General features: G+C 39.8%; 1 protein-coding gene across 1 annotated transcript in view; it reads right to left on the bottom strand.

Annotated features, from left to right (window-relative positions):
* Positions 1-350: 350 nt before the first annotated feature.
* SFMBT1 (Scm like with four mbt domains 1) overlaps positions 351-12,856 on the bottom strand; it is a 34,123-nt gene continuing 21,617 nt past the window's right edge. The window contains exons 11-20 of the mRNA XM_065642603.1: positions 12,104-12,217; positions 10,672-10,714; positions 9,368-9,432; positions 7,779-7,918; positions 5,800-5,909; positions 3,972-4,147; positions 3,043-3,221; positions 2,605-2,850; positions 1,953-2,081; positions 351-1,055 (exon numbers count right to left, since the gene is read on the bottom strand). Of these exons, the coding sequence (XP_065498675.1) occupies positions 915-1,055; positions 1,953-2,081; positions 2,605-2,850; positions 3,043-3,221; positions 3,972-4,147; positions 5,800-5,909; positions 7,779-7,918; positions 9,368-9,432; positions 10,672-10,714; positions 12,104-12,217 (1,343 nt within the window). The 3' untranslated portion in view covers positions 351-914. The remainder of the gene's footprint in view (positions 1,056-1,952; positions 2,082-2,604; positions 2,851-3,042; positions 3,222-3,971; positions 4,148-5,799; positions 5,910-7,778; positions 7,919-9,367; positions 9,433-10,671; positions 10,715-12,103; positions 12,218-12,856) is intronic.

The raw sequence follows: 12,856 nt of genomic DNA on the forward strand, positions 1-12,856 counted from the left end.
TTTTTTTTTTTTTTTTCCCTACAGCCTGTCTGTAAGAGAAGTGCAAAATAATTACATTTTCTGACATCTGAGAAAAACGAAACAGCCAGGTCAAACCTACACAGGTTTCAGCTAAAGCTTTGGAGCAGCAGCTCTGGATGCTGACACCGGTTTGTACTCCTGACACCCTACAGAAGAGAGACTGCTGTGCAGCTACAGACCATTTGTCCAGAAGAAGTAGTTCCCTCCCTTTTTAGTTCATCACTTCTACTGTTCAGGCTACAGAGGTAGTAAAACCAAACCAAAAACCCAACAACAATGAAACAAAACCCAAGATAAACAAACAAACAAAAAACCAAAAGGAACCACTCTTGCTATACTGTACATTCAGAACCCCGTGGCCACATCGTTGTCCTAACAATGAACAAATTCATTTAAAAACTCAACATAAACACACGAATGTGCAAACAGCACATTCCAAAGCCAGTGCTGTGGTAAAGCAAGTGTTCATCCACAGGGAGGGAAGGGGATTCTGTGAATCATCAGGAACAGAGAAAGGTTATTTCTGGCAGCTTACATGCTAACGTAAACAGGATCCGTTTCTCCTTTTAAAGTTCCGTGCCAACAGAACTATTGAAATGTCATTTCCCACCAGAGGAGACTTTAATCATTAAAAAACACGTTAAAAAAAGGGAACCATAGAGCAAGAGACTATTGTGTTCCCGAGCTGGCAGCTGGTAGAGTAGCCCCTTATGTTTGCATTGGCATTTTGCTCCAGATGTTGTCTTCTTTTTGTCAAAGTGAAAAACCAAGGCTGACAGATGCTCTTAGGTCACCAGGGCCCCAGTTTAACTTCATTTGGCTTTCCTTGCTAGAGAGAAAGGAGCATGTTTTTGTAGTTGTGCTTCAAAGGTCCACTTCAGTTTGGCTGCTCCTCAGTTAGCAAACTGCTGGTAAAATGCAAGTTTGACCCTCTCGATGTGATGGCAAAGTTTAATAGCTGGCCCAAGCTTCAAGTCCATGCACTCCTGAACGGTGGGCAGGGTCAGCAGCAGCAGCGCCTGGCCATCGATCTCCTGTCAGAAGACAAAAACTCCAGAGTGACTTTGCATTTTGATTTTCCTGGCTCCTTCAGCTTTGACTTGCTGTAATTTCAGATTCATGACCATTTGTGAATGAGACGTTTCTTTCATGCCACTCCGGGCAGCTTAAAAAGAAAAAAATCTCTCTTTCTCACAACAAAGTAACTCCTTTCTTAAAATGTCAGCTCAAATTCACTGGCTAAGAGACAGGACCTCATGAGACGCTATTTTTAAAAAATAAACCTAGTAACACAAACCAAGAAAATTTAATGCAGAAAGTCACTTTACCTAACCTCTGCATCTTTCTAGAGAAACAGAGGTTCTACAAGGAGAAGTAGATCTTCTGGAACATCTATCAGAAGCCGTGCTCATCACCAGTTCCAGTAATACAGTTTTGAATAGGCTATTTTTTCTATAATGGCAAATTTTAACCAAGATGCAAGAACAATGTTAACTTGAGTCACGTTTGTACTCTAGTTGTCATACTTCAACACAAAAATGTTCACTTGTGCAGCTGTACACCACAGATAGTACATCTGCAGCTAGTTTGCAAAATGGAAAACATTTATTGTTTGGAAAAGTCAACACAAGGGACAAAACTATATCTCCAAGGAAGCAGGCTCCTGCCTTCAGGCTGCTTGGCTGCAGGTATTCTCTATAGTTTTGGGATTCAGATGTCCCAGAGACCACAACATCCTCCACCAAGTACTAAGAAACCTGAAGAACTCTGGCCATTCCCTTAACCCTCCTCGCCCAAATTGTAGAAGGTTGTACATGTGTTTGTTTCCTCAAAATCCTATTATAAAATCTAAACTAGCTTATTTTTGTGATTCATCAGAGGATAAGAAGCAAAGTGACAGATTCAACATTTTAACAGACAGAAAATAATACCTGATCAAGGAAAATTCTTGCCAGTGGTGCACAGTCAGTGGATTTGAGGAATCGCACGACATCAGCCACACTCCACTCCAGAGGGTTACTGTCCAGCTGCAGCTTTTCAGCAACTTCCATCTTTATGTCCTAGTCAAGCCACCCAGCACAAAAAAATTTCCCAGAATGTTACATATGCAATGGACCAACACTCCTGTTTATTTCCCCACACTCAAACATTCAGCTGCCAAACAAAGCTTTAACGAGAGCTCAAACTGTAGAGGTTTCTTGGTTAGCAGAGACGTGCAGAATGACATTGTGTGAGGGTGGAGGCTATAACAATGTTATAGATCCCGCAGCAAGCAGGGGTCTAAAACCAGGATTTGGTCAACACCGAATCGCTGCTCAGGTTGAACAAAGAGGAGTGCTCACAGCTGGGAAATGTAAAGTTCACCACTCTGTCTACAGCTTTCTGTTTAGTCTTTGTTACAGTCCTGTAATACGACTGTAATAAAAATAATGATTTTTGATTACTCTGTAGTGTCTTCACAATGCCCTTTATGGCACAACAGAGTATTTTATGAGAATACACGTATAATGTTTCATACTTCCAAGATATTCGTGCCTGCCTAACAGTGAGCAAGCTAGAACACAAATCTACATTTGAAGTTACCTTTGGCGAAGGAGGTTTATTTTCATCGTCAGAAAAGGAAAAGGTCCTGAGCTTCCTCTTCCGCTTGTCTCGGTCCTGAGCCAGGGAATGAGACAGTTCACTCTGTGTAGGAGAGGATGACAGCGATTTCTTCTCCGATACCTCTGATTCCTCAAGCAATTCATCTTGGTGCTCTGAGGTACTATCCTCTGTCAGAGATTCTTCATCTACCTCATCCTGGTCATCGTCCTCTTCTCCTCCGCTGCCCTGAAGAGGTATAAAAAAACAAAGTGATGAGATTAAAAAAAAAAAAAAAAATAGTAAGTTCAGGTTAAAAGCTACAATTGCCACTGATTTGTCAGCTGTAACTTGAGGCTACAAGGAACTAACAGTTTATTGTTTCAAATGAAGCTGGTCGAAGATCACATACCCATATCAAAGTTGTAGGAAGTCTCATACCTGGGGAGATCCAGCTGGAGTGTTATCCACTGAAGCAGAAGAACGTTTTTTCTTATGAACAAAAAAATGTTTTCGTCTCTTCCGTCTTTTATTTGGCTTCTTCATGGCTACTTCCAGGTTACTGTGGCCACCCGGAGGCCTACCTATCCGCTTGTTTTTCCGCTTTCCATAATAGTGTGCTACCAGAACAGAAGAAAGGAGCACAGTTTTGAAATGCGCCTTCAATGTCAGTAGTTTTTTTTGTCCATCATCAGGGCTGGAAGATCAGTAGGACATTTCCCAACAGAAATCCCAATTATGCAAAACTTCAAAACGAGTATGTCTATATTTTCCTCTTCACTTTGGTTTAAAGAAGAAGAATTACTAATCAATTTTATTTGCCCTATAAAGATTTACTTCCTCTATCTCCGAGAAGCCCCAAATGATCAGATTTCAGACAAAAATCATCAGCCACAGAGTTGATCCAATTTCATGGTGCTTTTCGTAATGTTTTGTAGTTTATAAACATGGCCTCAATGCACTGTTCTCACAGTGTTAAACAGTTAGTTTTAAAAAGACTAAAAACCTAAAAAGCTAATAAAATAGCTTGAAGGTGTACTATTTTGTTCCACAACAAACTGGTAAAAGCAATTACAATGCCATTTGAATTACAATATTAGAGTCAGCTCTTGTCCCAAAAGTTGTCTTAAGAAGATAAAGCTTTAAGCATACAATAAAAAGTTAAGCCATGGTTCTACCACTTAATATAGAATTAATTTTTTCTCCCATACACCCTGGCATATAGATATTTTGTAGGCCTATGTATGTCGTGCTTGAGCTGCTCCTTGTGTAAGCAAAACAGTGTATTTTTGATTCCTTCTAGAGCTAGAGCCAGAAGAAACCAAAATATAGCACCCCAAGCCCACCTCGGTTTGAAATAATCTACTCACTGTATTTAGTCTTTGTCAGGACAGAGCAATTCTCTGAGCATTTATCCAGCACCATCTGAGGGCCGAAGAGGTTTGGACAACATTCCAGCTTGATGCATGTTTTTCTACAGAAATCTGCCACCCGGTCTGCCGTCCTCACAACTTCCACAGTTGCACGGTAGCTCTTCCCTTTGTACCTAGCATTGAAAATCTGGTCATAATTCAGGAATCCTCTAATGACCAGGATAAAAGTACTTCATTAAGAGGTGTACAAGAATATTGCTTTGAGATCAAACTCCTGGAAAATCTGAGCAATGAGGAACTTTATGGACTGAGAAGTCCAGGAGACAGGTAGTCCTGTCTCTCATGACAGACCCTCAAGCAAAGAAACAAAGCACCAGAGAGATGCCTGCAGTACCAACACAGCAACATTGCCCTACCAGGGACTATAAAATACCATCTGAGAGGACTATCCCAGAATTTTGATGTTTTCTTTGTTCACAGATGGCTTGTTCTTTGTTTTTATGGGACTGCAGAAGTGTCCACTGTGATGTAGACAGCTGGTCCCTAAAATCAAGACGGAGAGCACCAATTCAGCCAGTAAAGGCAACAGCAGGCGGCTTCTAGTGAACCATTCTACGCACATACTACGGCAAACACATGAACTACTGTCAGCTTTCACTAATTGCTGAACCATTCATCACGACAGTCACTTGCCATGACTCCACATATTGCTCTTGTTTGATTTAAATTAAGAAAAGGTTTCTTTTTGTTCATCAGCCTTGCCACGACACTGACAGAGCCACGCTGTGAAGTATCTGCCAGAGTCATTCATCGTTTCTGCTTTGTTCTCCCAGCGCAGCTACTGGCACGTGCTGATATCTGTTAGGGATGTCTCAGGCCTGCAAGGATCTAGTTAATGTACTGGAAAAAAGAGCTATGTCATCATAGTCCAGATATCCCTGGTGTCACTACTGTGACAAAAGAAAGCACACAGCAACTTTGGTGAAAGCAAACAAAATATTTTTTTCCTCTATTCTTCAGCTACAAGTTCTATTTACATTAAAGTTTCATATGATCTTCCTGTTGTCCAAATCCAGAGCAATCCTTCAATGCACGGAGAGGTTGTCTTTTTACACATGAAACCAATCCAACAAAAGAATTACTGACATGTTCAAAACTTGTAGGAAGTGTGCTAAGGCACAATGGGAAAATCTAATCTCTAGTATGCAAACAGAGTGACCTAATTACAAGACTATAAAGGAATATCTGGATTTATCAAATATATGCAAATATGATCCCTACTCTTTTCCTAGCCACAGAATACTCTTGCAAAGAAGCTCCAACCCAAAAAGCTCAGCAGGAAAACTAGTGAGTGCTTTAGGGCAGGCTGTTGTGAAAAGACTTCCAGCCAGGCCATCTCAGAGCACTACTATAACTCAATTGCAGAGGAATCTTCTTCCACTGAAAACTTGCTATGGAATTGCCATGAAGCTTCCTGAGCAGTATGTGCTTCTGTTTTCAAGTAGTGACAATTATCTTCAGGTGAATTAAACTATTTTAAACCTCACCTGCAGGCCTGCCAGGGGATATGCTATTTTGTACCAGTACCACATCACTCTACCACTAGCTGCTTGCATGCAAGTAGCAGAGCACATTAAGAAGCACTAAAATCAGATGCACTTCACCAGTCATAAAGAAATCTACAAAGATTTTGAAGTTTAATTTGTCAGCATCTTGATATGGTATAAGCAATTTTTCCTTCTCTGAAATGTGAGAAGTTAAAGCATAGATGGCAGAGAACATTGCTACTGGGATCAACCAGGTGGGGAACAGGACAAGAATTTACTTGGCTTTTAGGGTCTCTCCATGCCCGTGCCACGCAGCCTCTTCATCCAGCTGCAGTTCTCGCAGGACACGGCTTGGTTTATATGCTGCATTGATCAACAAAGTGAGAACCTACAGCAAGGGAAGGAAGAGGAGAAAATACATTTCCGTTATTTGTATAATGAATCTGTTTTAAAGTACCAGGGTAGAAGAGGAAATTACTTCTATTCATCCAAATTATCTAGCATCAAAGCACTCATTCAGAGCAGGGTTACAGATACCGCCTGGTGCTGCCAAAATGAAAACTGAGAGCAGTTGACACTTTGGGCCTTGCCAAACCTTCAGAACTTGTCTGCAGAGTCATGACTGTACCCAGCAAATTACATGTCACTACATTAAATCCCAGGGCTGAATCCTACAAAACTTGCATAACCTTGGGTAAATCTGAGAGATTATCTTAGAGATTGTTTGACATGTGAAGATGTGCCAAAAAATGCTGCAGGATTTTGCTGCCTGTCAACCCACTTCTTGCTACAAAATCCTACTGCAGAATCTTAAGCTCTCCTGTTTTGCTTTCATGAACCATGATAAGGCCTGTACTATAATAAAATGAGAATTTCTCTGGTGCCGTAAAGTAACTCAAATTTTTGAACAGCCTGAAGTTAGCAAGGGATAGTACAAAACGTGCATTCAAATTGTATTTCTTATTTTCAGTACATGCTTATTCCAAGTCATTCCCAAATTGGGTGCATCAGAACATTGACATAACAAACTTGCAGCTTTTGTCCTACTAATGCAGCAGTCTAGAGGTCTTTAGTTCAAAAGAAGAATCATAAATATAATGCAAGTAACCAAATTCACTCTAGGATTCATACCTTGAGCAAGAATCATAACTGAAATGAATACAATGGAGCAGATTGGTTGGTCTTTTAGCAACACTCAGCATGTGCACATCGGCAGGTTTGTGCATTTTTCATGCTTTCAGGCAGGGAAGCAGGTTAAACCTTCAGTGTTAAATGAAAGTTGAATGCATTTCACACGTGCTCTTTTGGAGTGCTGCAAAGCTTACATCAGGGTACTGAAACCTGCAGAAATGACGGGGTATTTTCTCTATGCAAAAATTTAACTTTTTCAATAATCAGATTGACTCTTGTCAACTAGACTCTTATTTTACAGCATGTCTGCCAGACAGACTTCATTAAGGCCTCTCCCAGTTATGATACATGCTTGGGAGGGTAAAAATTCCAGAGACGTTGAGCCAATTCCTGCATTTAATGTGATCATTTCGTGAGAGCTCAAGTGTGCTCCTATAGTTACACCTTGGGAAACTTTCAGCCTCTCAGCTCAGATAATAACGACCCCATGACCTTTTTGGAGAATTCAGAAAAATAACGATTGCATTAAAGGATCTAAATTTGCTGTGAAACACCTTCTGGAGAAGAGGCTCTTTGGCATTAAAAAACGGCCTCTTACTCCCCCTTCCTCTCCCTCAATTCCATTAGAAAGAAAAACCACAATTTCATCTGATCTTTGCAAATCATATCCAACTTACAAAACACAGAAAATTCTTTCAATTACCAAAAATAGTTTGCCCTTCCTACTAAGAAAATCTGTATTTCCTCTGTTTTAACATCAATAGTGCAAACTGTAAAGGAATTTTGGGATTATCTGAAACTAAATTCTGTTCATTAAAATTGAAGCATTTATTACAGCTATAAAAAGATACTAACTCCTTCGATTGTGGTAATTACAGCCTACTTTGATTTAACCTAAAATAAAGTTCAGCAGTAGAAGGCTGACTGTAACTCAGATAAATGAGAAGCTTTTCTCTTTTTCCAGCCATTCATAAAACAGTCCATGATTTATACTTGATTTGATAGAAAAAACACTCTTTACTCATTATCAGCTTAAATTTATTAATTACCCATCTGTAAGTAGAGAGGCTGTCTAGCGTTTGTGATACACTGCTACCTGCAGGACCAGCATGTACAACCACCTCACCTCTTTCAGAACAAGAACGCAGTTCCCAGGTCCCACGGACTGAGGAAGCTCCGCGATCCTGCCCTTGTTCAGGTACGGCCCCGAGAAGCACCGGTGGTTGAAGTAGATCTTTGGGCAGCAGTACCTTCCATTAATTACCACTGAGAAATGGGAAAGCAAAGATTTAAATCACATGCTACAACCTCCCCAGCAAAGAATGACTTCTTGCAACACATAATATTTTGCCTGTTGTAAAAAAAGGAGGGGAAAAAAAGTCTTGAATGACATGAATTTGGAGTAGTTTCAGTGTCACTTTTGCCATGACAGCACTAGTTATTCCCTGTTGCCAAAATATTTTTCATACTTCACACTTGTGCTTGCAAATTGTAAAACTATAGGAAATAAAGTTGGTCATTTGTCAGAAAAGAAACATTTCTTCCTGGTTAGTCTGATGGTTTATGGTGAGAGCAGGCAAGAAGACAAGCCCAAGTTTTGGTAGCAGAAGCACTTCCCACGCAGCAACTCTGGATACGTTTTCCAGTCCAGTAATTAATTATCTCTCCCCCAAACTTCTGCCACCAGAGAAGCTGGCAAAGCTCTTCTCCACCATTTATCCTAAACTGCAATATCACATTGCTTTGCATTTTCAGACTCTTCTCCCTCAATTAGCAAACAAAAGATGCAGCAACTGATGAAGTGACCTTTGATGGAGTGACATCAAGTTTGCTAAACCTATTAAATGGTTCAATGCTGCTCAAATTTAAAGTTATGTGTAATATGTATTGTAAGATACTTATGTATCAAGACAAAATAGTTTTACCCTAGTAGTGTTGTAGTTTTTCTTGATTGAGCAACACTATCACTTGAAGATCTTAAATTCAGTAGTTGGTAACTGGCAGATAAATGAAGTCAAATTTACATTATAACTCTATTAAAAGCCAGTTAAGATGCTAAGCAAGCACGAATCATTTCTATAAAGCTTGCACTTGGTGCAGCTTCAGATGTGCATTTCCCTATACGGAAAACAGCAGAAAAGGCATTTTGTTGCCAAACAGATAGATCTGTATGAGTGTTTCACCAGCAGATGTACTTATTCATCATATTCATTCTTGCAACAGTTTAGAAAATTATTAGATTTTGCCATCTGGCACACAAAGCAGTTTACTGTTTGAATTGCTTTTGTTTATCGTGATGATGAAGTTATAAAAAACAGAAAAACCTGCTTCCCAAAGCTAGAATCTAACAACTCAAAAACACAGATGTAGCACGCCTGTTATGTTTCTCCCAACATTATTAAACATAACAGGTGACAATAAAAAATCATCTGCATAGGTCACAGTACACATTTGGCTCCACGTATCTTCTGCTGTGGGGGAAAATGTTCTCGTGTAAAAATCTAATTTCCAGGTTTAATTCACATATCAACTGCAGGACACAAATAATTGTAGGTTTTGTTTGTTTCATTCTTTTTTGAAGTTCAACAAATCATATAGGGATGAAAAACCCTTTCCTCCTCTCTCCTCTCCTTACAGTGTTGAGCAGCTGAGCAATGAGGCAGCATAACCATTAGAAGATTTTGTCTTTGTGAGCCTGCCCTGCCTGATCAGTACCTGAGTCAGATGAGTTCAGTTCCTGGTTCTTTAGTCCATCATGAACTGTCCTTGAAGACAAAATTCTGAAATGAAAAGGAGGAGGTTGGGAAAAGGGACAGATGGTAAGGGTGCTCACCTCTCATTTACTAAAATACAACACTTTTTTTTACCTTCAGGTCCAGCCTTATTAATCTGCTTTTTATACATCCTCTGTTTCACAATAATAACAAATCTATCAAATTCAATTTGGAAAGGACTAATGTACTGCTACAACTAGCAGCAGTCCTTCCTTGATTGCAATATATGGGCTATCGTGCCGATAAACACATCACACAAAGCTCCTGACAATAGTTTACGTTTTCTGCTTCCTTTTAACTTCGTTTCACATTTCATGGCACAAGGCAGTGTACAGTCTTACCTTATGCATTCTGAAAAATATGCATTTTAAACAAAATACAACCAAAATGGCTCAAGTACTTTGATAAGAATCCTAATTACAAAACAGAGAACAGTCTGCTCCGCATTTTAGAAGCAATGAAAACACTGGCAGGACTACTGGCAGATCTGGTGTTTGTAAAGCTGCAAGAGTCAATAAAACCAACTGTCAGGCATTTGACTGAGCATTTGTGAGCAGGCTCACATGAAGGACTTTCATATGCGTGACACAGAGTTTATAGACAAATTGTAGATATTAGCAGAACTCTCCTTTTTGGCTAGTCTGGCCCATATTTAATGTGGGAAGGAACTATAGAAGTTCATCTACTAAATGACAGCCAAATTTTCTGATCAGCTGTGCAAAATCCCAGCTACTTGTTACGGCAGCTACATTTTCAAAGCATATTTACATTACAGAAACAGTATTATTTGAGAAGGGAATACAACTAAAAACGAAACCAGTAATTTTCCTCTATTAAAAAAGGGCTCAAGCACAGACTTAGAAACGCAGTCTTAAGATCAGGCTACTCTTTTCTAAGTGTACTCCAGTAATCATAGATAAGACAATCTTTTAAAAATGAAAGATCAACAATTTCAACCCCAGAACTTCAATGACTTGACTTATTAAATAATTCAGCTGAGTCGCACTAGCGTTGTCAAAAACAAATTCCATGCTTTCGATCTCCTACTACAGCAGTGCAAGAGGTCTTTTTCAACATCAACAGGAACTACCAGCATTAAGACAAATGGATTGTGGAATCCCTCAGCATGGCATTTCTGTAAAGCTAAATCTCCCCTAAGACAACTTGATTTGCCAATCGGAAGAACAAAAAAAAACCACAACTCAAACCCCAACAAAAAATAAAAGCAAAAAACCTGTTACTTACTGTTTCTCTGGTTGAACTACTGCAATTTTTTTCTGCTTGTTTACTGAAAGGAAGAAGAAGAAAATATAAACAGTGAAGTAAGGGAGGCAAACAAATGAAACTTCTAGTACAACATATATACTAGACTAATTTCCTTTAAGTTATACACCAAAAAGAACCTACATTCAAAGTCACTGCAGTGTTAGCCGACCCAGTTGCACTAGAGAAATGCTACTCCATGTAACTTTAAGTAACCCAAAAGGTTTACTTTAACTTTCACTAAAAAAAATCATGAAATAAGGCATGCATATCCCTAGTCTTCTAGGAAATCTCACCTTCTGTGCATCTTTCTTTGCACCATAGCCCCTAAACTACCTATAACACCAACCAAAATGGAATGATGTGCTTTCCTATTCAGCACCCCAAGGTGCTCAAACCTCACCCAAGGTTCATAGGCCTAACTCACCACATCACTGGCACAGGGAACTTCCACACTGTTTAACTTTGAAATGGAATGAAATTAGCTGGTTAGAAACATGTGTGGCTTAAGCCAATGACTCTGGAGGAAAACACTGCTGCAACTAAGAAAGTCAGCTAGGTGATGGGTCCACTTGCTAATTCTATTTTTCACAATCAGGCAATAACATCGAACAAGGTAATGCAATTTCAGGCTTTGTCCCCAAAAAACTTCTGGATTTGTTTTTAAATCACCTGTTCTCTAATTAGGTTCCCCTGGTTTCCTCCTCTGTCCTTGGCAGTGCAGACAGGTCTCAGATTAGTTTCTCTTGCTTTGATTTGCAGTAAATAACTACTCATTCCAATCTTACAATGTTGTTATTATTATTTTTTACTTAATAAACATTCAGGAAGTTCTTCAGTTTCTCCAGCTACCATTAAACTTTAATAAAGAGAGCTCACTGACCAGTTGAGAGAAGACAGTATCTTACACTACTTATCAGAGTAGTTAAACCAGGTAGGATTTACTTTTCCACATTTTGTCATTCAGGGATCATTACCATCTGGCCCATTTAGAAAGCTAGTCCTCTTTACTTCAACTCTAGAATGTATACACACTCCACACCGTTTTGTTATAGCATTAATTTTACTTGCACAAGTGCAAATGTAAACTCCCTATCAGGGTCAGACCCATGACAAGAACAGCTCAGACAGAAGTATCTGCATACCGTGGGTGTGTGTGCATACACACACATGTATTTCTGTATTGTGACTAATGGATTGTTTCCACGTGCTCATACAGCGTCCAAGGGTCTCAAACCAACACTGCCTGTTTTGAGTTCTATGGATTCCCACTGGACAAGGCATGGATTCTCTGCACATGGTGAGTGTTTCCAAGTTCAGGGATGCCTACGGTAAGTCTGCAGTAGCCTGCTCTTGAAGGTCTCGGCATCTCTATCAACCCAGCTAATCGCTGCAAAAAGAAGAGAGCTGGTACCTATTGCTTTGCGAGGAGGCCTGAGCTGATATCCATTCGTCTCACACCAACCCACTGGAAATATATTCATTGATTCCACGCTCACTATACAGTCAGGGATGGGCTTCTTGGAGCCTGTTCAGTTTAGAGAAGCAAAAATTGAAACAACTCATAAAACACATCAGCTGCTTAAAGCTCGCTATATGTTTGACAGTGAAGATGCTTTTACTTATGGTGTATCTGGAACACAATATCAACAGTTTATTCATTGCCTTTTATTGACCAGATTCTTTCCTGACCTCATTTGCTTCCTCCTAAAGCTAGAGATGGGAATTTGCCATCCACAGTTTAGCAGAGATGCACAGTGCATAGTAAGTGCCTGCTGATGTACTTCCAATCAAGAAACGGGATTATAACAGAAAACGGCTGACACAGGCCTATTCTATCTTAATGAAGAACCTCTCTAAAAGTTTTCTTCCTAGATCTGGTCAAAGCTTGCCCAGAACACAAGTCACTCATTTGTGAAAAAGTTACAAGGCCCTCGCTTTCTAAAAGACGCTGCTCAGCATCTTGCAGAGTGCACTGGCCTGGCGCTGACACGCTGCAAAGCAGAATGGCCATTTTTGCCTGGCTTATATAACCAACTGCCATCCAGGGCTAACTGGGAAACAGACCATGCAAATGGGGTTTTGCTGTGTTTTCATTGAGGAAACGGTGATTTGCTGCGCGTATTCAGCAAGCAGTGAGTTTGCTTCAGACACTCCTGAAGTTTGA

This window comes from Caloenas nicobarica, chromosome 11 (genome assembly GCF_036013445.1).
Source record: "Caloenas nicobarica isolate bCalNic1 chromosome 11, bCalNic1.hap1, whole genome shotgun sequence".
Lineage (NCBI taxonomy): Eukaryota > Metazoa > Chordata > Aves > Columbiformes > Columbidae > Caloenas > Caloenas nicobarica.